Raw genomic sequence first — 26,900 nt, 5'->3', positions numbered from 1 at the left:
GACTAACTTGCCCTGCAAATCGTTAGCTCTGCATGATTTGGATGGCTGTTCCCTTCTTTATAACTTGGGAATGCTGAAAGCATCTAGTGGGTATTTTTATTGTGGACATTAAAATAACATATGGAAAGCACCTAGCACTGTGCCTAACATCTAGAAAGGAGTCAGTAAATACCGGTTATTATTATAGGTGGTCAGAATAGTGGTTTTCTACTATGTACCAGGCACTATACTAGGCTCTTTGCCTGGTCAACAAATGGCCTGCACAGTAAATAGAGTTATGGCTCTTTTACAAATTAAGAGATGGAGGCTCAGAAAGGACACCAAAAAACTATCTGGTAAGATGCAGGACAATGTTTCAAATCCAGGCCCCTCTGCCTCCGTTCTTGACCTTATTAACGTCCTGGTACATATGGTACCAGCAGCATGTGGCTGTTTAGCTGGTGGCTAACTAGCTGATGGCAGAGCAGGAGGAGGCCTCCTGAACCTGCAGACATCTGTTCACTATCTAATGCTACTATCTGACTCCTAAGAAATCCCTGTTGGACATCAAAGAGAAGGGAATGATTTCCAGTCTACAACAACTACATAGGAACACTGATCCATTCCACATTCTTAAACTGGGAGCTTGGGGCTGTTTTCCATAACACGACATATATTGCCCAGTTTGAGAAGTGAGGCTTGCTTAGGATGACATTGAGATCATAAGACCTCATTCTGTCACTTGTTCAGAAGATTTGCCTTCCTAAGGCAGATTCTTTCTTCTAAAACTGAAAAAAATCAAATGGATTAGCTTGAGCTAGGTCTCTCCTGAATGCAGTTGTTAATATCTGAGTTATTTCCCTTGGCAAAATGACATCTCTGTGTTCTGCCTCCTTTGGGGAGAGCCCGGTTTGCAAAGCAAATTATTTTTTCCATTTCATTTCCTTTCTGTTTCTTCAAGTAAACTTTTCTCATGAGCATTTGATCATGAGGAACAGAAAGCTAATGAAAGCACTTGACTTCATCTATGGTCGTGTTGTCATCAAAGGATCTATGCAAAATGCATTTTCTATGCATCCCCATGGATAAGTTTTTTGTTTTGTTTTGTTTTTTTACTCCAAAGAATGATTTGACCTCAGAGAAAGTTTCTGATCAGGTGAAATAAGAGGAAGAAGGAGCTGTACCCACCAAGGCAAACACTCCTCCCACCTCTAGGAATGTGCATATGCTGTTCTAAGTCCATCATCCAGATTTTGTCATCTATTTGTAGTTGAGCAATGTGACATGGCCACTAAAATGCACAGTATCTCAGTAGAGACGTTTCTAAGCAGAGTCCAGGCAAAGAAGCCCTACGGATGTACAGCTCAAGAGCTATCCATGAGCTAAACATTCTCTCCACAAACGAGCTTAGTGAATGTATACCTGTCATGGGTCTGCAGTGGTAAGCAGGAAGTACATAGTAAACTGGCATGGCCCCAAGGAAGAAAAGCTAGTAGCTTGAGCAATTCAAATATGACTGAAGTTTCATAAATCTCACGACAAATGAAAGCTCAACTTCGATGAACTAGTCCCTTCTCTGAGGTTCTCATTTTATATAGAAACAATGTAATCTCCTCTGGTTTCTTCTTTTTCTTATTCACAGAATGTCAGTACTGGGGCGCCAAGCTCCAGCTACCCACACTGGATTTTGAAGATGTTTTAAAAAATGATGAACATGCCTACGAGTGGCTCTCCACCCTCAAGAAAGTAGGCATAGTTCGACTCACAGGAGCATCTGACAAACGAGGACAAGTTTTAAAACTTGGGAAAAGGATTGGTTTCCTTTATCTCACATTTTATGGGTGAGTTACCAAAGAGTTTGTATTCTGCCACTGAGTATAAAGTTTGGCATATTTCCCAGAAGGAAGAGACTCTTTTGATTGGAGATAACAAAATTTTCATAATGCCCTGAGCAGGAAGTCAGATGAGAAGACATGTCTAAAAGTGGGATTTCCCTGAGAATAACTGGGATTTTAAAGGATCCTAAAATCCAAAAGACATGAGACATCAAAGCCAGGCTAGTTATAGATGGCGGGTTAGTTTTCTAGGGTTGCCATAACAGAATACTATAGACTCGGTGGCTTAAACAACAGAAAGTCAACTGAAACTGAAAGCCAGAAGTCCAAGAGGAAGGTGGCTTCAGGTTTTGTTTCAGTGAGAGCTCTCTTCCTGACTTGGAGATGGCCACTCTCTCACTGGGTTCTCACATGGCCTTTCCTGTCTGTCCCTGCACTGCTGGTATCTCTTCCTCTTCTTATAAGGACACCAGTCCTGTTGGAGAAGGGCCCCAACCTTAAGACTTTATTTAACCTAATCACCTTCTTAAAGGCTCCATCTCCAAATCCAGTCACGTTGGTGGTCAGAGCTTTGACATTTGATTTTGGGGAGAACGTCCTTCAGTTCATAGCAGATAGCATGGGAGACCATGTTTCTCCAAGTCTTTTATAAATGCGAAATTCATTAAAGTTTTACTGCCCAAGACTTGGTGCAAAAAAAAAAAAAAAATAGGGCCCTGGGGAACTGAAACCAGCCACAAGCTGTGTTAAAAAAGATAAAACTAATATGCAGAAAATTAGGTCTATGTACTTCGGCAAGGAACAGGAAATGTGTTTGATTTTAACTTTGGAACAAGAAGCTGTTTGCATAAGAATTGCCTGGGAGGTAACATTCATTATGGATAATGAAACTCTAACAACAGGAAACAGTTATTTGGAAGTGGGGGGTATGAGTGCATTTCTAAACTGTAGGGTGAACCCTCGTGCGGGATGTATACAATTATTCTTGGGCTCATGGAGCAGAGGGCACTGGGAGTGAAAGGGACCTTTAAAATCCAAAGGTTGCAAAACTGGTAGCACACAGGCTGTATTCAGATATGTTTTGGTTGGCCCACAGGATGTTGAAAGAAAAGAATTAGTTGTCAACACTTAAAAACTGGGAGATTTTACATTAAATATGGATCTGACTTTTCTTGAAAAATCAAATCTGGCAACAACTGAGACTCAATCCCTGCATGCCAGGAGCCTGTCTGGTGTAAGTGGAGGCTGCCCCTTGAAGAGAGCACGTGCTCACACTCCAGTTGCACAAATTTTGTGTGGTTTCCCTCCACCCCCACTCAGACCTGCAGGAGCCCTGCCTGCCTTTGAGTTTGCCACCCCTAATCTAGAGTAAGACCCTGTCTGTAGATAGAGAATGAAAAATAACTAATCTCTTGCTCCCAATGATTTGATCAAGTTTATTCACGGCAGAAGACTCTATCGTGTGTAGACTTAGACCACCCCACCCCCACCCCAAGAACTTAGTGCTACACTAGCACAGTTCAGTTGGTCAAGCAGCCAATTCTTGATTCTGACCCAGGTGACGATCTCAGGATCATGGGAGTCTGCTTGAGATTCTCTCTGTTCCTCTGCCCTGCCCCCACTCATGTGCACTGCACTCGCACTCTCTCTCTCTCTAAAATACATAATTTTTTTTTTAATTTAAGCTGTTTTACAGATTGTATCACTAACAATAGATAAAGAGTTGGAGAATGTCTTGAAATTATTAAGAGCCTCCATCTAATTATTTGTTCTTTATTTATTGTTCACAATTTTCTGAAATAGGTAATTTCCTCCAGTGCACTGATAAGGAATCTGAATTCCAGAGACTTAAACTATAACCCAAGTTTTCACAGGTAGAAAAGGAACCAGAGTTAGAATCTGGGGCTGCTTTATCCACGGGCTTCCTAATCCACCTCACTATCAATGATATTAAAGAAGAACATGGAAGGATGCTTTTAGTCACCAGAAGTAAACAGAATACTTCAAAATAAATCTCTTCTATATTTTTCTAGTTAGTTTTATTTGCTGACAATGAGATTTTTGTATCTATGCAACACATGTCACAATTTCACAACAGCAGCCAAATGGGGGGGGGGGGTCTCTGTTATAGTATCCCAATGCTCACCCTCACCCATTACATTTAGGGTCAGCTTCTTAGTCCTGATTTATGACTTGAATTTTGTTTTGTTTTATTATAATTTTGTCATTGATCTAATTGATCTTATCTTGTGAAGCTTATTGGAATAAATACTCAAGGTTTGTTGTCAAAAACAAATCAGACCTCCTACTATGGTTGCATTTCCTTTGTCCAACACCTTTGCATCTAACTGGATAGGTTTAACCTACTCAATCTCATCTTCCATGCAGAGGATCACATTTCTTTCCTGAATTTCTCAACCTATACCACAGGCCAAGAAAGGCCTTTCTGAAAATATTACTGCTACTTCTACAACATATTACCAAGATCTCTACAGATTGGTTTGTTTGTTTATTTGTTTTCATTTTTAATTTTTAATTCTTTACCTTAAGAACTTACAGAAGAGGGCAGTTTTGCTGTTGTTGCTTTGTTTTTATTTGTTTGCTTATGTGTTTTTTAAAAGAATGAGAAAAACAAATATTTTCCTGAAGTGATTTCCCCTTTCTGCCTCCTCCCACAGTAATGTGGAAAATGATATTAAAATTTCTGTGACAGGAGATTCAAAAGAAGGGATATTTAGAGCAATAGTTCTCCACTGAGGTTACACATCGGAATAGCCAATTTTAAAAATGCTGACATCTGTGTCCATTCTCCACGGATTTTTCAAACAGGATTTGGATTCGACCTGAGTATCAGGAATTTTTAAAACCCTGCAGGTGATTCTTCTGTGTAGCTAAGGTTACAAACCTCTAGTTGAGAAGAGGATTATTTCAAGAGAAGGCAGGTCTCAGTTAGTGTAGAATTTGGGTGCTTTACACCCTCTCAGCACTCACAGTTATGTACACCACGTGTCATTTTTCATGCTCTTCCTTGTGGTGTGGTAATGCCTGGACATGACTTATCTTTATAAGAGACTCAGTAGCTGCCTTCAATGTGGTCCTTTCTTTCATAGCTTTGTTTCTCCACTGGCAAAGAGCCTTATTATTGTTCGAAAAATAATTGGCAGGTGAGTGAGAGAATGCAATGAATAAATGAAGGCAATAAATAATGGAGAGGAGGGATTGCCATAAATAGAAGGATAGGGAAAGGAAAGTGGGAAGAAGAAGGCTAAAGGATAATTTTGCATTCCATGTAGATTTTTCAAGAAGCCTGGTTTCTACTTTTGCTTAGATGCCAAAAATGTAAATAGCTTGGTGCTACTTACACATGTCTCCTTTGGAAAACAAATATCCACCTAGCACTTTCCCATTCAGATAGAATTACTAGTTTGGAGAATTTGAATGCATGGGTCTAAAGTGAGAATTATAATATCTATTTTTGGTTCTTGGCTGTCATCTCAATTGTTAAAGCATTGATTGGATAAACAAAAACAGTGGATCCCAGCATTTTGCATAGTCTTAGAGTATAGTAGGTAAGGAATAAATGTTTAATGATAGATACACACCTAGATGTTTTCAAAAAACTATAAAGCAGCAAGTGAATGCAAAAATAGTTAGAGAATTTCATAATCATAAAATTAGGTTAAAATACTAAATCAAAATGGTAAGAGCTTTGAGGACAAAAGTAGATGTCATTTCCCTGTCTATATTTTCTCAGATGATTATCATTAGTGCATCATCTAGACAATATTTTTTTCATGCAGCTCTGTGAAATGCTCAGCAACCTTACTGCTTGATGATGAAAGCTTACCTGGGAGAAAAGAATAAGACTTGGTAAAGAAGCTCTCATTGTCAATTTTGTCCCACCAGAGATAGCTGTAAGGGACAATTACAGCACTATGTAATACGATAACATTTTCAGAAGGATTTAGACCTTAAAGTTGGATCAATATAGTTTTTACAGGGTAGGGTCAAGAGCCTCATCTCTTGCCCCTTAACTTCCTCCCCAAAAAATCAATAAAAATATCTTCCTGAATAATTTCTTTTTTAAATTTTTGTTTATTTTTTAAATTTATGTATAATTAATTCACAGACTTATACTCATTTCAGGTGTGCAATATAATACTCAGCAATTCTATACATTAGTCAGTGTGCCTCACAATAGGTGTATTCTTGATCCCCTTAATCTGATTCATGTTCTCCCCATCCACTTCCCTCTGGCAACCACCAATTTATTCTTCATATTTAAGAGTCTGTTTCCTTGTCTCTTCCTTTCTTTGTTCATTTGTTTTCTTCCTTAAATTTCACATGTGATATGATATGTGTCTTTCTCTGACTCACTTATTTTGCTTAGCATTTTACCCTCTAGATTCATCCATGCTGTTGTAAGTGGAAAGATCTCATTCTTTTATAGCATAGTATATACACTAATCTTCTTTATCCATTCACCTATGGATGGACACGGGCTGCTTTCATAGCTTGGCTATTATAAATAATGCTATAGTAAACATAGGGGTACATGTATCTTTTCAAATTAATGTTTCTGTTTTCTTTGGGTTAATACCCAGTAGAGGAATTACTGGATTGTATGTTAGTTCTATTTTTAATTTTTTGAGAAACTTCCTTACTATTTTCCACAGTGGCTTCATCTATTTGTGTTCCTACCATCAGTTTGCGTTCCCACTTGGGTTCCCACCAAGAGTGCATAATTCCTTTTTCTCTACATCCTCACCAACACTTGTTGTTTCTCATTCTTTTGATTTTAGCCATTCTGACAGGTGTGAGATGATATCTCCTTGCAGTGTTGATAATAATTTCTTTTTTTTTTTAAAGATTTTATTTATTTATTTGACAGAGAGAGAGGTCACAAGTAGGCAGAGAGGCAGGCAGAGAGAGAGGAGGAAGCAGGCTCCCCGCCGAGCAGAGAGCCCGATGCGGGGCTCGATCCCAGGACCCTGAGATCATGACCTGAGCCGAAGGCAGCGGCTTAATCCACTGAGCCACCCAGGCGCCCCGATAATAACTTCTTAATTGAAGAAATTATCTGAATTTATGACACAATCTAGCCCAATGGGAAAGAGTCATTATAAACTATACTTTTTCTATACACTGCCGTCTTCAATGATTATACCAAGTTAGAATGTTTTCAAGCATGCAACCAGCAGAACAAATCTGAAAGGAAGTACAATCACTATAGATCACACTGAATGTCTTGATTGGCGGTGTTATTTTTTTTTTTTAAAGATTTTATTTATTTACTTGACAGAGAGAGAGATCACAAGTAGGCAGAGAGGCAGGCAGAGAGAGAGGAGGAAGCAGGCTCCCTACGGAGCAGAGAGCCCGATGCGGGGCTCGATCCCAGGACCCTGAGATCATGACCTGAGATTGGCGGTGTTATTGTTTTACCCTTCTGTATGCTACATTGCAAAAGGCACGGTGTGGCCGACCTCGTAGCACAACGGTAGTGCATCTGACTCCAAAAGGCACGGTGTTAGGCATTTTGTTCTGACCTAGATTTGGGTTTCTACTTTATGGAAAAGTATCTTTGTCACTGTTGTAAGTGAGCAAATACCAATACTTGAGTTGACTTCATCTAAATAATTGGAGCCAATAAAAATTCCATAAAATCAAGGAACAGACTAGAAAGCAACCCTGGACTTTTGGCATTCCAAATGAGGAAACGTGGCAGTCAATACATGCCAATGGCAATTAAAAGGCAGTGAAGGGTGATGGTCTCCAACATGTGAAAGTACAGTAAAGATGGGCAAACATGGCTGCTTGAGAAAATGAAGCCAGGCTCCTCAAAATGTACACAGGCTACCATTGTGTAAGTAGGTGTAGCAGGAATAAAGATGTATTTAATTAAGACTTCATAAATCTGAACAGTACCTCTTCCCATCCCCATACTAATTCAGTTCAGGTGACAGCCTTTTTTTAGGCTATTCTTCCTCCTTCCTGGCTATCCCACCAGAGACAGCTGGTAAGGGACAACTACAGCACCATCACTCTCTCAGCTGTTTGTCCAAGATTGCGTTCCTCCCATCCTACTTAACTCCTTTCCTGCATGCATCACCCTTGCTTTGCCTTCTCCTGGCCTTTATTCTGCCTAGAGGCAGCATATCCTGACCCAAATCCTCCTCTGTTTTTGGCTACTTTTTGGCCTTTCTTGCTCTTCTCACTTGATATTCTAGCATTTTCCCCCTCCCTCCCAACCACCACCTCTGTGACAGCCTTCCTTCATCTGGTAGTCTCTGTAGCTCTAGGAAAGACAACTCTCTCCCAGCCTCTGCTCTGTGAGCTGCAAGCACCTCATCTCCAAGCCCAGGCAAAAAAAATAAATAAATAAATAAAACAAAATAAGCATTTTACTCCTCACCCAAATGAGCCTGTTTTGCATTCTGAATTACCTATACAAAAAGAGAAGTGGAAATTCTCCTCTCTCCTGCATATTCATAATATCTAGTAAGGCAATTTCTTTTCTTTCTTTCTTTCTTTCTTTCTTTCTTTCTTTCTTTCTTTTTTTAAGATTCTGCTTTTAGCAGAGATGCACACAGTGTGGAAGAAAACCAACCACCCTGCTATATAATATCCCTACTGTCTATTTGCTGGGTGACTATAACACTTACTGGTCATGGGCTTTTGAAACCATAATTCTGTTAAGGAAACATTGAGAAGATCAAATGTTCTTCCCTAAAAGGGCAAAATCATACTCTGAAAATACTCCTTTTCCAACTGGTTGGACAACTAAATAAATTGGCTGGGTCAGGGTTTCATTATTTTTTTTTAATTAATTTATTTTTTTCAGCGTAACAGTATTCATTGTTTTTGCACAACACCCAGTGCTCCATGCAATACGTGCCCTCCCTATTACCCACCACCTGTTCCCCCAAAGGGTTTCATTATTTACGTAAGTTCATGTAAAGGTATGTGTGGTGTGTGTGTGTGTGTACATGTGTGACACAGAGAGAAGGAAAAGATTCAGTGTCTATTTTTTAAAGTACTAACCACCAGTATTGTGTATTAACTAGCTGTCCTGCATGTAACAGGACCAGGCAGGCATATCTCATTGCCATCATTGGTGTCACATTGAGCTCCTTAAAGGCTGAAATGGTGGCCTAATCAGGATGATGTCTTCAGTACTAGCTCAGTGCCTGACACACAGTGAGCACTCAGGGAATTTTAATAAAAGGGCATAGATGCTAAGATATTGAGGCCTTCATTTGGTCAAGAATTCTCTCTTAGCATTGTCGACATTGGTAAACCCTTTAGTGAGAAAATTAACCTTGTGAACAACTCTGAGGGACCCTCCTTCATCAGAAGGTCAAGCAGAAGAAGATACAAATTTCAACCTCAGCTAGCAAGACTGTCTTCTTTCCAGAACACAGTCCAGTAGTTTCAGATTTTCTTCTTTCTAAGAATGTTTTATTTGCTGGCATAAGCAAGTTGCATTAACACATGTAGCAGGGATTAGACTAATAAGAATAATGAGGTGAAAATGAAAAATATGATTTTCTGAAACACCAACATGAGGAGTAAAATAGGCAGTGGCAACAAGGAAAAGGGATGAAAGGAACTTGGTGGATCTTGGTAGTAGTCAAATTTTATCTTGTGGAGACAAGCATGGAAGCTGTACAATTACTGAATAAAACTTACAAGGTTACAAATTGTAGTGGGAAAATTTAAATAAATACTTTGGAACACTTCATTCCTAAAAACTGGGGGGAGGGTGGAGAACCCAGTATCCCAGAACATCTGCACTTCATTACTGCCCACAGAGCTGCCCGTAGGACCAATAGAGAAACACGGCTGAATCATGGCTCCACACTCGCTCTTTGTAGGTGAGAAGGGGATCTAAGCTTTTCATGTAATTTCCTGGAACTGAAGGATTCTCCTCTACTGAGGACTTGCTTCTCTCTTTCTACAGGAACTGTTTTAATACCTGGCATGCCTTTTGAAACCTTTAGATGAAAGTTTGCTGGAAAATGTAAGAGGTGACTGCTGCTGCCCAGTTTTGCATCTGCATGAGCGCCTTGCATGCGGGCTTCATCAGAGGAATAAAATCATGTCAAACCAAAAAGGTTTCTAGTGGGCGGTTTGTCAAATACACCAGCCAGGCCGGTTAAGAATTAACAATATTGAAATGGCCTCTGGGGAATACAAGAATATATCCTTTCCAGCACTCACTGGATTTCTTTTAGCATTTCTGTAAGCCAGCCCAGCAGCATTTCACACATTTGGTTGTATTAGAGATTGAGGGTATATGAGCGAAAAATATTATTATTCCTTGGCTTCCGGCCCTTTAGAAATTGCTCCGACCATTAGCACTGCCTCCAAACCTGACTTTGAAAGAGCTACTTGTTTGATATATGTGTTACCAGAAAACATTTGTGAAGTGTGGAGACTTAACAGGGAAAGAAAAAACAAGTTTATCCATTTTGGTGAAGTTTCTAGACAAATTGTTTGGGAAAACCGAATAGCCCTTCTTGAATAAAAATGGCTCTGAGTTATGAAAAGCCAACCTAAAAGCAATTTAGACTTGGGAAGAAAACAAAGAAAACCTTTCTAAGTTCTGAATCTAATTGTAATTCCATCCTACTTTGTAAAAAATTCACACTGAGATTTTTAATGAGTTGTTTTTGATTCAGTACTGACCTTAGTGTTTGAGTAGGGGGGAAGAGAACCTTTAAAATGTGTATTTTTGTATTAGGGGTTCCCAAGCAGAGTAACAAGCTGTGTTCTTTTGGCCATTGTGAACCCCAGCTTATGTTATCAGCCAAGAGACAGTCCCTGGTGTTCCCTTTGTAATACTCAGTTTTGCAGTAATTAAAGTTGTGGCCAGCAAAACCACTTGAGTATGAGGTCATCTCATGAATGAAAGGAAAAATAATTTCTCTGTCTCATGCTCTCCTAGAAATCACTTGAGGAAATTTTTGAGACCCCAGTAAACCATTTGCTTCTCCATAAGCCCTGACTCCCTATTACCTCCTTGGTTTTCCTCTGAGCATTGGGATGGGACAAAATAATTTTCTCTTAAGCACCTTTGATGTTCTAAGTATTGAACTCAATGCTTTACAGTCATTATCTTGAATCTTCAAAATTCTAATAAGAGCCATTATTCCCATTTTAGAGATAAGGAAACTGAGGCAGAAAAATCAGCCTTCAAACCCAGGTTTACTTGACTCAACAGTCTGCAGTCTCTCCTTGGCACTGTGCTTGAATGGTGGTTTATCTAGCACTCCCCCCATAGTTCCTAATGCCGTAGGAATTATTAACTACCAAATGGGGCTTCCACTCATATTTATAGCTCAGATGCAAGGGAACAACTTAATAGGATTGTAGAGAGATTTCTCAAACTAAGTCATAACAACAGCACCAGAATATTCATTCCCATCCCATCTATTAAGTTCAAATTATAGCCAACTGTTTATGCAAAGGGAAAGTGACGATTGACAAGGAATCGGAAAGCTTGCGACAAGAGAAAATGAGGTTTATATTTTAACCTTGCACATCAAAAATCTAAATCTAGCTCCTGTTCTGCTGAGATAAATCAAGCACAATTTGACCTACCACCACCTAAAAACTAAATACGCTAATGGAATTCTTAAGTGGAATTCTCTGTAGCTCTTTTTTTTTTTTTTTTTTTTTTTTTGCAATGCACTGTATTCTTAGTTTTTTGTAATGAAAGACTTTGGAACTTTGGAGGAAATTGCTGTAGCTTTTTTCTTTGTGTTTTTAGAGGTGGTTGCCATCTTTCTATCACTACCCGTGTTTATTTTTATTATTGGGAATATTACTAACCTTTCGAAATAAATTTTAAAAAGCCACTTCTTGTGGTTAAATACAATCCAGACACAGAAGAATCACAAAGACGAATATATAGCTTAAGGAATTTTTGTAAGACACATGCTCTTGAAACACCATCCAGGTCAAGAAATAGAACAGTGACTACTCTGGAACCCATCCACATACTCTAAGCAATCACAAACCTCTCTTTTCTCCCCAAATGTAACAGCTCTCCTGAATTTTTTGGCATTCACTCTCTTGTTTTCCTGATTTAGAGTATTAGCACCAACATGTACATTCCTTAATGGTTGTTTGGTTTCTCAAATTTTTAGGTTTATTTATATCTTTTTCCCTCCCCTATTACTACCTCCCCTATTACTAATTCTATTAGTAAATAAAATTTACTACTTAGCACCAGTGCTTTGTGAACATCTCTCTATTCATTTTGATTGTCTGAATCCTATTCTCTTGTAAATTCCTCAGAAAGGCCCCATGAGAACAATATTCTCTAAATTCTTGCATGTTGACAGCAATTTAAGATCTTTATACTTGAAAAATCAATTTGGCTAAATATAAAATTCTTGGTTTACAACATCTTTAATATGTCTCTACAGTTTTATTGGTAATCTAATTTTCCTTCCTTTATAAATAATTTGGTATTTTTACTTGGATGCCCAAAAGATTTTTCTTTTTAAAGATCAGTAACTTTTCAGGCTATCTTGGTGTTGGTTATTCTGGGGCAACTTTTTCAGGGACCATATGGTTTGGTCTTTCAGTGTTTCAAATCTTTTTTTTTTTTAATTTCAGGAATTTTTTTTAAAATTATAGTTCTTAATATTTGTTCTTTTTATTTTGGATTTCTTCCTTTGAGGATTCCTATTATGTGTATATTAAATAATCTGTTAATTAAAATTTATTAAAATTTATTACTTTCTCTCAAATCCCTCTTATCTCTGTCTTTTTTGATATTTAAGTTTTTCTCCTTTTTATCTTCTCATTATCCAAAGGTGTTATCTGTTGTACTTATTCAATATTGCATCCCTTCTAGATTAGTCTTCATTTTTAATGATTTTTAAAATTTTTCCTTTCTGAGTATATCACTCCATTTCTGGGTTTCTATCTGTGATGTAAGTTATTCTTTCATATATTGTATCATTTGATTAATATCTTTTGGACTCAACTGCAGTAGGTATAAGCAGAAAAACAGAAGTTAGAAAAGCTAGAATATTTTTTATCTTCTGGGGCATATCCTTCTGGCATGTATTATCTATAGGTATGTTATTTTGCTATTCATTCTCTTTCTTAAAATAACTTTATGAAACTAGACCTTAACCATGTGATATTTCTAATGTTTATGTGAACGTTTTTCTTGACTATTAAAAGGAGATATGATTCAGAACCTTTGTTATAGTTTCAAGCTGGATGATAACCTGGTTATCAGACCTCCTGGTTTCTCTCCTTTACTACTATCTGGAACTTCTTTTTCCTTTGTCCTTATTGTTCCTGGACTGCTCAATTTGGAGTCTCATCATGAATTAGGGTGTCGTCTGCTGAGTGTTTAGAGTTCCCGAGCCCAAACTAATCCAGTCCCTTACCACAGACCCCTCATAGGCAGCTACGTTGGAATGTGAACATACCCTCCCAGGTGCCAATAAACTGTCCCTTGGTGATCTGGGAATTTTTCGGATCCATCCAATACCTAGTTGCTTCCCTCTGCAATCTCCTCTGCACCATTTCTGTTATGGCATGTTGTGGCTTTGGAAAGTCTGTCTCTATACCCACTCATATTTTGGGCCTCATGGATATATTCTTTCACCTAATTTTGGTTTAGATGGTCTACCCGAGTTTTGGGGTTTGCACACTAGATGTCCCATGAAGAAAATTCAGAGAGATTAAGAACTATGTCACCATGATTACCCCAGGACCCTCCTTGTTTGCTTTGTATCTTCATGCATCATGGAGATTTCCATATGAGTTTAATAGATGGAGTGAGAGCAATGCTAGATATCGGACAGGTTACTTTCATTTTCCTACTTTATAGTGGGGATATTCTTCTCAAAAATGGTATGGAGTTTTTCATTTTCAGGAATAAATGCAATGTAAATGAGAGTCCATAATATAAGTTAGAACTGAAAAGATAATGGCTTTTTAAAACACAGCCTAGCAGTTCTGCCAAGGATTGTTTGCAAACAACGGTAACACTTCCCCCTAGGAATCTGACAACAGAAATGATTGGTGGCCAAATTATTCATAATTTAAATATATCTAAAACATATAGCTTTGGCTGGGATTAAAGTTAATAGCTAGACAATCAGGAACGTAACACAATTTACTGTTTTACAGGCCATGCCTTCATTCAACAAATATTTTTGGCAGTGGGTTAAATGCTATGAGATAAAGAGTATGTTTCAGCTCAGTTCCCTCATGTAATGAGATTTTTTTTGGTATGACTTTACAGTACAATAAGGGACACAGATATTTGAAACAAAACCAAGAATAGCCGCAGAGCAAACAGTCCCCACTCCAGCCCATATTGGACTTCCCTACTTCCCCTGAGATGCTATGTCCTCTCCCTCCACGAGGCCTTCTGCCCACAGTGACCTTTACCCTTCTAGGTAAATCCTACTCAGTCTTCAGGTCTCCACCTAATCTTCACTCTCTTATTCTCATAACATCTTGTACTTTAGCTTTGAAGGTAAGTCACACTGATTTGTCTTCCCCCAGTATATTCCGTGAGATGCAAGTACCATGTTGGTTCTGTTCATGTCTGTATCCTCAGTTCCTGGCCCATTGTGTGTGTGTCTAATAAGGGATGATGGAAAATTAAATATCTGAAGCTCAGAAGGGTGACTGCATCTGGGAAGTTATATGTAGATGTGTTACAACTACGGTTAGAAATGATAGGGGCCCCTGGGTTGCTCAGTTGGTTAAGCATCTGCCTTCGGCTCAGGTTGTGATCCCAGGGTCCTGAGATCAAAACCCGCATCGGGTTCCCTGCTTAGCGGGGAGCTTGCTTCTCCCTCCCCCTGCTCTTGCTCTCTCTCTCTCAACCTCAAATAAATAAATAAAATCTTCAAAAAATAAAAAAGAAATAGAAAACAAATGATATACAGTATAATATTCCTTTGGATGATTATTAATGTTTTTGTTTATATTAACTAAGAGATAATTTTCTTTTTTTAAAGATTTATTTATTTGAGGGCACCTGGGTAACTCAGTCGTCAGGCGGCTGCCTTCGGCTCAGGTCATGATCCTAGGGTCCTGGGATCGAGGCCCAGATGGACTCCCTGCTCAGCGGGAAGCCTGCTTCTCCCTTTCCCACTCTCCTTGCTTGTGTTCCCTCTCTCTCTCTGTGTGTCTCTCTCTGTCAAATAAATAAAGTCTTTTTTAAAAAAAGATTTATTTATTTGAGAGAGAGAGCAAGCATGTGCTCACATGTATATGTGTGAGAGAGCAGGGGAGGGGAAAAACAGAAGGAAAGGGAGAGAAAGAATCTGAGTCTCCACTCACCACCCTGAGATCATGACCTGAGCCAAAATCAAGAGTCACACTCAATCAACTGAGCCACCCAGGTGCCCCTAGGAGATAATTGTCTATGTGAAAACTTAAAAAATAAAAATGACATATGAGCATTATGCTTTAGATCCAACAGGACAAGTGATGATAGTCAAAAGAAGTCATTCTTCTGTTACCTCATGAGAGCAGCTTGCAGTAGGCTGAGATTAGAGAGTGTAGCTGTTGGCGATAAGAAATCCAGGCTGCAGTTTAGAACGTCTTCTCATATAAGTTGTACTTCAAAAAAGAAAAAGATTAAAAATAAATCCAGCATGACTTTCCAGGTGTGATCTGCTAACCAAAAGATTATAAAATCTATCACCAAGGGTATAAAGAATAAATCTAGCAAAAACAATATTTAAATGCTCCATAAACACTAAAGGATTCAAATTTGTAACAAAACACTATTAATTTCATGAAATATCACGAATGTCTATGATTGGCCATCTAGACTGGGGTGGGTCTAGTGAATAAGTGTTCAAACCAAGCCCACAAAATAGTCTCTAAAAATCATAATTTTAAAGTACAGGAACTTTTGACAAAATCCTTAAGTGGAAAATATAAAAGACATTTCTTTTTTAAAATTTTAATTCCAGTAGAGTTAACATGTACTGCTGTATTAGTTTTAGGTGTACAGTATAGTGATTTAACAATTCTATACATCACTCAGTGTGCATCATGGTAAGTGCACTCTTAATCCCCTTGACCTATTTCACCCATCCCCCACCACCTCCCTGCTGGTAACCACCAGTTTGTTCTCTAGAGTTAAGAGGCTGTGTTTGAAGGGTCAGGGGTGGGAGGTTGGGGAACAGGTGATGGGTAATAGGGAGGGCAAGTTTTGCATGGAGCACTGGGTGTTGTGCAAAAACAATGAATACTGTTACGCTGAAAAAATAAATAAATTTAAGAAAAAAAAAAGAGGCTGTGTTTTGGCTTATCCAATTTTGAGAATGACACAAGTAGCTCAGTGGAAATCCCTAGATTTGTTTAAAATAGCATCGCTGGCAAAAGCAGGATTATGTGCACAGTTCTAATCGCCTGTCCCAGCACAACACCAAGCAGGTCTATACCAGTGGGTTAACATGCTATGCTGAGCCTGCCTCTCGAGTTTTAGAAAAACCTAGGTCCTGCACCTCTGCTTTGGTCACGATACTTTCTGATAGTCTGCTTGAGTTGCTTTACTTGGAGGAGCGTTAGAATCTGCTTCTAATGAAAGATGCCTGTAAATACACCCTCATCTCACTAAGGCTCCTCAAGTGGGCTTTTAAAAAAACCCTTTCTCCACAGGCCCATGGATCACATTCACATTTGCATTTATTTCTGGTGTATTTTCCGTTGGATTTGAGAAGGATACATGAAAGCTTAGGGTCACAAACAATCAGCAGCAGCAGCCTTCTTGGCATGATGCATTTCTATAAGGAGGTAGAAAGGTAGACCAAATGACATTTCTAGGATTTTTCCAGACTTATGCTATGACTGTTATGAGAATGTTTTATGATTGGAATTGGCAAGCCCCTTTCCTGGGATTTATCATTATGTGCGAGCATAGACTTTTAGGCTACGTATCCCACACCGTGCCTGAGACACTTTAGGGCTGAAAAATGTTTATCATCCCCTGCCAGTTAGCACAGAGGGCTGGAGAACTGCTCCGATGATGCCAAGTCACAGGCCCCATCCCTGCAGAAGCCAGTTAATGTCAAACAAAGGAAAGATCTGTTCCCTGGCTAAAACATGCACCTTGAATCTCAGCCAGCTCTTGGCTGCATGAAAATTCAGTGAGCTTACCCCCGATCACAGGAGACACCATGAAAGGGAAGGTAGGTGAATCAATGCAAAACCATCATCACTCTTGAAAAGAAAAATCTAAATATAATCATTTCCTATTCACAATGTCAAAAGCATCATCTTTTTAGAAGATGCTATAGATTCTACAACTTGATGAAATTACTTTTTTCCTGTCCTTACATCCTTTCCTACATGTTGATTATTGTTGGACTGCTGATGGTGACAACAGGCAGAATCTTCATTAGGTTTGGGTCACGGAGTGACATGAGGTTCATGGAGAACATGTATTTGCCGGGTACAGTCACTACAGTATAATGGATTGTCGGATTCATATTTGAAATTAGTTGGACCAGGCTACATATACTCTTTTTCTTTCACAGGTTCTCTCTCCAGCTTATAGCCACATAGAGATGGTTCCTTAAACTTTGGTGGAAGATTTACCGGGCTTTCCATTTTAAATTAATTTATTTATTTATTTATTTTAGATTTATTTATCTATTTATTTGAGAAAGAGAGAGAAAGCACAAGCAGGGGGAGCAACAGGCAGAGAAAGAGGGAGAAGCAGGCTCCCTGCTGAGCAGGGAGCTTGATGCAGATCTTGATCCCAGAACCCTGAGATCAGGACCTGAGTCAAAGGCAGTCACTTAACGACCGAGCCACCCAGATGCCCTCATCTTTTTTTTTATTTTTTTGTCATAGAGAGAGAGCACAAGTAGAGGGAGCAGCAGGCAGAGGCAGAGAGAGAAGCAGACTCCCCACTGAGCAGAGAGCCTGATGTGGGCCTCTATCTCAGGACCCTGGGATTATGACCTTAGCCGAAGGCAGCACTTAACTGAGCCACCCTAGAGCCCCTCCATTTTACACTTAGATGAAATACAATATAAAACAAGACCAAAAAACAGAGCCAAATAGCTAGTTTCATCCTCAATCCCAGAGAATGAGGAAGACACCCTATCTCTCACTTGAGAGTCCTTTCCCTAAAATACATCCCCCAGAAATTCACATTTCTCCTTTTCTTCCAGGTCTTCTAGAGTACTTCTCAAAGCTTTATCTCTGCCATGATATTCTCCTAGCCCCCAATCCTTATCTCCTTACCTTCCTTTATTTTCTTTGTAGCACTTATTTCTGTTTTTACATTTGGTAATTACTTGTTCATTTGTTTCTCTTGTTCCCTGCTATATCTCCAATGCTAAAACAATGCCTGGAATAGAATAGGGGCTCAATATAGATTTATTAAAAAATGATTTGATGAATGTGAATATAAATTAATAAATAGACATTATGACAGCAATAAAATGACATGCATTTATGGTGATACATTTTCAAACCAGATTTGCCTTATTTTAAAACACACAACTTTCTTCCAATTACCCATTGTCTCAATCTTCTGAGGGAAAAGTCTTACAAAATCTGAATACTGGTTTATTTTCCTGACAAAGAGTTGCAAGTAAAGAGAAATAATCAAGTACTTATCTCAGTATCCCTATGTAGCTATTACATGGGGTAACCAAATACTTGGTGAAGGAAAGTAGATATTTTTAAAAGTACTGACAAATGAAAAAGAAATTATTAATTTGGCACGTCACTATTTGGGACTCCCAATGAATTAGTGGATCTAGCCACTACTGAGCATAAGTATGCACAAATATCACAAAAAACAAAGACATCTTGACATTCTGTACCTTCTAATAGAAGAGCACAATGCCATCTATAGTTTTGCCAAAGAGAGAAAATAGAGTTTGTCCAAGCCTCTGCATTTAGTTGAAAATTTTCTAGAACCACGGAAGACAGAGAAACATGTTGAACCACACCTTGATATACAATCAGCAAAGTCCAGACTATGAGGAACTCTAGAGGTTAAATTCCCTAAGTTCTTCAAACAATAAATTGTCAGAAGAACAGGCTGGAGGGGAAAGCTGTAGATGAAGACACTTAAAATACATAACAACTGTTGCTAATATTAAACAAAGTGTCTAAGGATGCAGATTCAAGAGTAAAAATATAAAGAAATGCAAAGAAATTATAAATACAGAAGTCATGGTATGGTTAGTTTGGAGAAGAGATGGCTGGGACAGGACATATAACCTTAAAGTTATATTTTCTGATCTGAGTAATAGTTATAAGAGTATAATTAAAAATTCATTAAGTTCAAATAAAATAAAATAAATATGCATTGAGTTCCCTCTAAGATCAGGAACAAGATAAGAGTGCTTTTTTTCACCACTGCAATTCAACATTATATTAGAAGCTCTGGCCAGGGCAGTTAGGCAAGATATAAAAATAAAGGCATCCAAATAAGAAAGGAAGAGGTAAGTCTACCTGTATTCATAGATAACATGATCCTATATATAGAAAACCCCACAGAATGCACACAAAAAAGCTAAGATAGCTAATAAATGAAATCAGCAAATTTGTAGGATATAAGAGCAACACACAGAAATGAGTTGTGCTTATACATACCAGCAATGCATGATCTGAAAAGGAAATTTTTTTTTAAATTCCATTTACAATAGCATCCAGAAGAATAAAATACCTAGGAATAAATTTAACCAAGGAGGTGAAAAACTTATAAATGAAAACTATAAAACCTTGTGAAGGAAATTAAAGAAGACCTAATAAATGGAAGGATATCCTGCATTTGTGGATTGGAAGACAGAATATTGATAAGATGTGATTAATACCCGAAGCAGTCCACAGATTCAAAGCAATGCTTACCAAAATTCCAGGTTTTCTTGTAGAAATAGAAAAGCAATGCTCAAATTCATATGAAATTGCAAAGGGTTCTGAATAGCCAAAATAATAATAACAAACAAGAACAAAGTTGGAGAACTCATACTTCCTGATTTCAAAACTTATTACAAATCTATAGTAATCAAAATACTGTGGTACTGGGATAAAGATAAACATGCAGATAATGGAATAGAACTCAGAGTTCAGAAGGAAGCCCATGCATCTATGGCTAACTGATATTTAACAAGGGTGTTGAAACCTTTCAATGAGGAAAGAACAGTCCCTTCAACAAACACTGCTAGAACAACTGGATATGCACATGGAAAAAGAATAAAGTTGGACCCCTTCCTCACATATTATTCAAAATTAGCTCAAATGGATCAAGGATCTATATATAAAGCTGTAAGATTCTTTGGAGAAAACATAGGTGTAAATCTTTATGACCTAAGATTGGGCAATGGATCCTCAGATAGAACACCAAAAACACAAACAAACACAAAAATAGATGAAAAGAACTTCATCAAAATTTAAACTTTTGGCCATCAAATATCATTACTAAGAAAATGAAAGGACAACCCTACAAAAGGGGTAAAAAATAGTTACAAATCACATGCCTGTTCAGGGTCTAGTATCCAGGCTATCTAAAGTGCTCATAGAAATTAAAAAGGGAAAAACCACTCAATTTAAAAGGGGCAAAGGACTTTAATTGACATGTGTCCAAAGTAAACATACAGATGGCCAGCAAGCATATAAAAAGATACTCAACATCATTAACCACTGGGAAAATGCACATCAAAACTATGATATACCTTGGGGGCACCCGGGTGGCTCAGTGGGTTGGTCCTCTGCCTTCGGCTCAGGTCATGATCTCAGGGTCCTGGGATCGAGCCCCGCATTGGGCTCTCTAGAGCTCAGCAGGGAGCCTACTTCCCCCTCTCTCTCTGCCTGCCTCTCTGCCTACTTGTGATCTCTGTCTGCCAAATAAATAAATAAAATCTTAAAAAAAAAAAAAGTTTGGGGGCACCTGAGTGGTTCAGTTGGTTAAGCGATTGCCTTCTGCTTGGGTGATGATCCAGGAGTCCCAGGATTAAATCCCACATCGGGCTCCCTGTTCGGCAGGGAGTCTGCTTCTCCCACTGAACTCTCTCCTCTCATGCTCTCTCTCCCTATCTCTCAAATAAATAAATAAAATCTTTTAAAAAAAAAGAAACTATGATATACCACCTCACACCCACTAGGATGGTTAAAACCAACAACAGCAGCAACAACAACAAACCAGAAAATAACAAACGTTGATGAGGATGTGAAAAAATTGGAAGCCTCAAAAATCCTGGTGGGAATGTAACATGGTTCAACTACTATGGGAAGATGGTTTGGCACCTCCTCAAAAAGTTAAAGGTAGAATTATGATATGATTCCATCATTGCACTCCTAGGCATTACCCAAAAGAATTGAAAACAGGTGCTCAAATAAGTACATGCACACCCATGGTTATGCCAGCACTAATCACATCTCCCAAGGAGTAGAAATAGTGCAAATGTCCATCAGTTGATGAGTCAATAAACGAATTGTGGAATATCCATACAATAGAATATTATTTGACCATAAAAAGGAATGAAGTAATGATACATGGTCCATCCCAGAGGAATCTCAGAAATATTCTGTTAAGTAGAATAAGCCAGACACAAGAGGTTACACATTGTATGATTCCATTTATATTAAATACCCCAAGGAGGTAAATCCTTAGAGACAGAATGCATATTGGTGTTTGCCAGGGACTGGGAGGAGGGCAAGATGGGAAGAAAATTCTTCATAGTAAGAGGTTCCATGTGGAGTGATGGAAATATTTTGCACCTAGATAAAGGTGATGCTTACCAACACTGTGAAAGTCCTAAGGGCCACCGAACTGTCCACTAAATGGTTCATTTTGTATTATGTGAATTTCACTTCAATAAATGATTTTAAATGCACTAAGCTATTAAAAAAACCTAACCTACAATCCCACACATATCTTTATAAACTCTGTGGGATAGATGAATGTGTAAATATACTTTTCTCTGGAGAAGGGAGAAGAAAGGAGAAGGTACATACTCCCAAATGGTAACTTTGGACAAGGAAAAGTCATGCTCTCTTCTTGGCTCACATCATTATGGTAATTATTTCATAAAATGAAAAGTTTCCATTTCCCCCATGTATCCAGTTCATTCTAACACATTTCCTCTGGATTACTGACAGACCATTTAAACATATGCTTCTTGTATTTTACAGACATACTTGGCAAGTGCAAGACAAAATTGACGCAAACAATGTGGCTTACACAACCGGGAAGCTAAGCTTTCACACTGATTATCCAGCCCTCCATCATCCACCTGGGGTAAGGTGAGCCTCAACATATTTTCCACAAGACAGGCCAAGGACCAGTATCCTCCTGTATTTTGAGTCTAACTGACTCTATGCTTCACTAGCTAACTTGTCCTACATAGATCCTTCTTCAAGCATAATCCAAACATGAAATCTCTGTGCCTAAATCCTGAATAACCTGAGATTTCCAAGGGATAGAAGATTTTGGCGTATTTAAAAAAACAAAAAACCAAAAAACCTTTCTTTATTTCCTTTTGGGAGTAACTATTGGCACTTTTTGCTTTGCTTAGACAAATTTTATGATAGCAGTACATCTTCAGGTCCTTTTGCATATTTACCATTCCCAAAAGAGTTAAAAGAGAAAATGAAACCAGGGAACACAATGTAGGGTTTTCACATAAAGTCACATGACTTCCATTCATATCAGTTAGCTATCACTGCATAAAAACCACTTCATAACTTAGGGCTTGAAAGAATACCACTGGGGTGCCTGGGTGGCTCAGTCAGTTCAGCATCTGCCTTTGGCTAGGGTCCTGAACTTCAGGTCCTGGGATCAAGTTCTGCATTAGGTTCCTTGGTCAGCCGGAAGCCTGCTTCTCCCTCTGCCACTCTCCCTACTTTTCTGCTCTCTCTCTCTCAAAAAAATAGATAAAATCTTTAAAAAAATTTAGATTAGAAAACTAAAAGTTCTAATTTAATATTTTAATTACCTGCTGTTTTTAAGTGAGTTTAGGTTTTGTTTCTGGGTTAAAAGTGAAAGCCTAAGGGAACGTGATTACGTAGCTTTGTAAATATTCTTGAAGTATAATATAATGCTTGACATTCTCATAGCATTTTAAACTTTTTCAAAGTATTGCTATATATATATATATTACTTTGTCTGATCCCTCTTAACATTCCTGTAAGGCAGGTGATTGATCATGCCTTTTTATGTTAGATGACAAAATGACACACAGCAATGTTAAATGCTTTCACTGAGTGACATCCAAATAATAGGACACTTAAAATGGAACCCAGGCCTCCGTCTAGTTAGGTTTTTCACCATACCGTGCTGGCCTTGAGTTAGACTTTCTAATTACCATGATTTATATAATGCGATGAGCATAAACATCGTCAGACATTACAAACTAAGGCTTAGCTCAGCACATTTCATGTAATAGGGACTTCATGGGTATGATCTAAAAAAGGCAAAGAAATACCACAAAGTTGTACCTGTCTCCATCAGCAAAAGACACATTCAAAGATAAATGACCTGACAGAAGCTTTTTTTTTTTAAGATTTTATTTATTTATTTGACAGAGAGAGATCACAAGTAGCAGAGAGGCAGGCAGAGAGAGAGAGGGAAGCAGGCTCCCTGCTGAGCAGAGAGCCCGATGTGGGACTCGATCCCAGAACCCTGAGATCATGACCTGAGCCGAAGGCAGCGGCTTAACCCACTGAGCCACCCAGGCGCCCACAGAAGCTTTTTAAGTGAAATATGACTCCTAAAATGTCTAGATTGTTGTAAGAGAATAATTAGAGTATAGGCAGCTCTTTCTGCTATTGGTCGTTTCCATCTGGAATAGTTCAGGAGTCTTTTGTAACAAAGCTTGAGCTTTTTTATTACAAACAGAATAAGTCACTTTTCTTTTCAATGCAGATGAAATGATCTAGATAATGAGTTACCTGTTGAGAGTTGAATTTCATCAGTTTGGATCATGTGGGTCAGGGATGAGGTGACACATCTTTAAAGAGGCACAGATGTTCCTTTGCTCACTGTCTTTGGGCCAAAAGTCTCATGCTGCTTGGGATGGGTAGACAAAGTAACATCTAGAAAGAAAATAGTTTTGGTTCTTAATGAATGACATGAAATAGAATTTGATTTTATACACATCAGGTGCATATGTACTGTTTGAATTAGGTGATGGAAGTGTTGTTTGGCACCATCATCTTTCTTTCTTTCATAAGATTGCATTAAAATATAAACATATAAAAGAAGATTATTACTTGGCCTTGCCATATATGTAAAAGACATCAACGGACATTTTTAAAAGATTCTTATTTGAAATACTCTGTGACTTCATTATGGCAAAATTTAAGAGGATTTAAAGAACACTGGTTCTCTCAAAGACAGAGTTGTGCCATTGTTTTGCCTTCTTGGAGTTTGGCAGACTAGAGGTTGATGTTTCCATTTCATCCTCTTGTTAATCATGCTGCTTCCCCTTTCACAGGTGATGAGATGGTTTTCTACAGCGACTTGGTCAGTTTATGCACTTTTTTTTTTTTTTAGCTTAAAAAACTGGCATCAGTTTAAGGTTGGAATCATTAATAATGTAGACCACTTCTCTCCTAACATCAGAAAATAAGGCATATAATCAACCTGAAATGGGTATTGGAGTTTACAAAGCACATGTATATACACAACTCATGATACTAAACTATTAAGAGCCCATAAAAGAGCTTCCCCCCTTTAAAAGGAAAAGAACTTGCTGTATGATGATTTTGAGGCAAATAGACAAAGGTTTGAATGACAGCTTCACCATGCGAAGCCGAGTTCTTACTAGCTGGCCAACTTTTTCACTTCTGGGTCTAGGTTCTTCCACCATAAAATGGAGGGAAAAGTCTGACATTCTAAGGACTGTTGTTAGGAAGTGATGAATGTACAATCATAACTTGAGAACAAGTATGTATAAAATATTGAGAAAATGTGAGCAGTTTGAGGAAGAAGGCAGGATTTGTGTTCTAGATCTGTATTACCCAATATATTAGTCACTAGCCATATACGATCATTTAAATTTAAATTTAAATTAATTATATTTAAATAAAATTTAAAATGCAGTTCTTTGGTCACATTGATCACAATAGCTCACAATAGCCATGTGTAACTAGTGTCTACTGTACTGGGCAGCAGAGAAGGACATTTCCGTCACCACAGAAAGTTTGAATGGATAGCACGGTTCTAGAACATTTACGTAAATAACCAAGTGGATATTTTTTCCACTCATAGTCTCCCTATTCTGGACATTTGACCATGTTTTTCTCTTTCTTATTTTGTTTAACTGAGAATAAAGTTTTCACAGCTGGATAGTGTTCATTTCTCGAAGTAGAAAATCTGGGTCTAAACTTACTCAAACTTATTCAACAAATTCAAACTTATTCAAAATCACTCACTCATGCTAACTAAAGGAGTCACAGAAACCCCATCCAAAAAATATATTTCTAAATTTTACTATTTTGGGGATGCCTAGGTGGCTCAGTTGGTTAAGTGTCTGCCTTCAGTTTGGGTCATGATCTCAGGGTTCTGGGATCAAGTCTTACACTGGGCTCCTTGCTCAATGAGAAGCCTCTTTTTCCCTCTGCCTGCTGCTCCCCACGCTTGTGCTATGTCGCACACATACACTGTCTTTCACTGACAAATAAAGAAATAAAAGCTTCAAAAAAAAATAGTAAAGAAAGAAAGAAACAGATTTTACATTTTTTTGCTTTTCAAAATGAAATAATATTGAACATTTCCTCCTAAATCTTAGTAAAGAGAACTATCCTTTTGGTTTCTTTTTTCAATTTCCAGTGCTTCTTAGGTTTATCCATCCTCATAGCCCCACCCAACCTCCATTCCCTTCTTATCCTTATACCTCAACTATCTCATTTAACTCTCAAGTAGTTACTGTCTCACTAACTCCCACCTTTAAAAAAATATGTCCTATGTAACACCACCGGACTAATATTCTTCAACTCAGTCTTGGCTAAATTACATCTGTAATATAAAACCCTTCAACATTTCCCCTCTGTACAGAAGAAAAAGTCCAATATTCTTCATCTGACATTCAAGACTCTGTAATAAGTGCTTCAGTAACCTTTTCAACAGGATCTATCCTTTTCAGTCATGAACTTCTATTGCAACCAAACTTTTTGATACATAGCGAGGTGTGCATTTTTGCACATCCATTATGACTGCACCTGATTTGCTCTCTCCATTCTGCTCTGCATATCCAAAATCTTATCCATCCTCCTTTGCCCAGTTTAAATCCCACCTCCTCTGTAAAGTCAACATGAAGTGAGTAAATACTCCAACATGAAGTGTTCGCTCCCTGCAGCTATTTTGATCTGTGCCTCTTGTTTACTAATGGACATTATCATGCCTGTGTTCATGTCTCACACTGAAAAAGTGTTTGAACTGTAGAACATTGGTCTGAAGCAATTTTTTCTCTCCAATCCCTTTCCCTGCTGACACAAAAGAGATTTAAGAGGTTTGTTGACTTTAGTGCATTCATAACTTTCTGAATCTTTAACAGTGTCAAAAATGTAAATGTTTACCATTTTAAAACACATTTCTCTATTTCTTTTTACAGGTTCAGTTTCTGCACTGCATAAAGCAAACAGTCACTGGGGGTGATTCAGAAATCGTAGATGGGTTTAACGTATGCCAGCAGCTCAGGGAAAAAAATCCTCGAGCATTCCAGATTTTGTCCTCCACTTTTGTGGACTTTACAGACATTGGAGTGGATTACTGTGATTTTTCTGTGCAATCCAAACACAAGATTATAGAGTAAGTACCATTTATACATTTCTCAAGCAATTAAATAGCTGACTGCAAAAGCTTCATTACCCTAAACCTAAAACTTAAACAGAAGAAACTTCAGTTAACTACAGAGTTTACTTTTTATTAACAGTTTAATCCAATTTTAGAGGTAAAAAGAAAAAAAAGAATATTTTCACCATAAAAAAAAATCATTATCAAATCCCATGAACTCTCTCTACTCTCTCTTCCTACTTAGTATAAGCGAAATAACAAAGACTTAAGATATACTTGATTTTTTTTTACATACAAATTCTACAGAATTATAATCAGTATGATTG

The 26,900-nt window shown here is 38.0% G+C and overlaps 1 protein-coding gene across 2 annotated transcripts in view; it reads left to right on the top strand.

Annotated features, from left to right (window-relative positions):
- Positions 1-26,900, top strand: part of BBOX1 (gamma-butyrobetaine hydroxylase 1) — a 61,882-nt gene that overhangs the window by 25,373 nt on the left and 9,609 nt on the right. For both annotated transcript variants that reach the window (XM_046017908.1, XM_046017909.1), the window contains exons 4-6: positions 1,622-1,820; positions 21,972-22,077; positions 26,393-26,589. In XM_046017908.1, coding sequence (XP_045873864.1) covers positions 1,622-1,820; positions 21,972-22,077; positions 26,393-26,589 — 502 coding nt within the window. The remainder of the gene's footprint in view (positions 1-1,621; positions 1,821-21,971; positions 22,078-26,392; positions 26,590-26,900) is intronic.

Source organism: Meles meles, chromosome 8, assembly GCF_922984935.1.
Source record: "Meles meles chromosome 8, mMelMel3.1 paternal haplotype, whole genome shotgun sequence".
In the NCBI taxonomy this organism is placed as follows: Eukaryota; Metazoa; Chordata; class Mammalia; order Carnivora; family Mustelidae; genus Meles; species Meles meles.
This window is presented reverse-complemented; position numbering and strand designations above follow the sequence as displayed.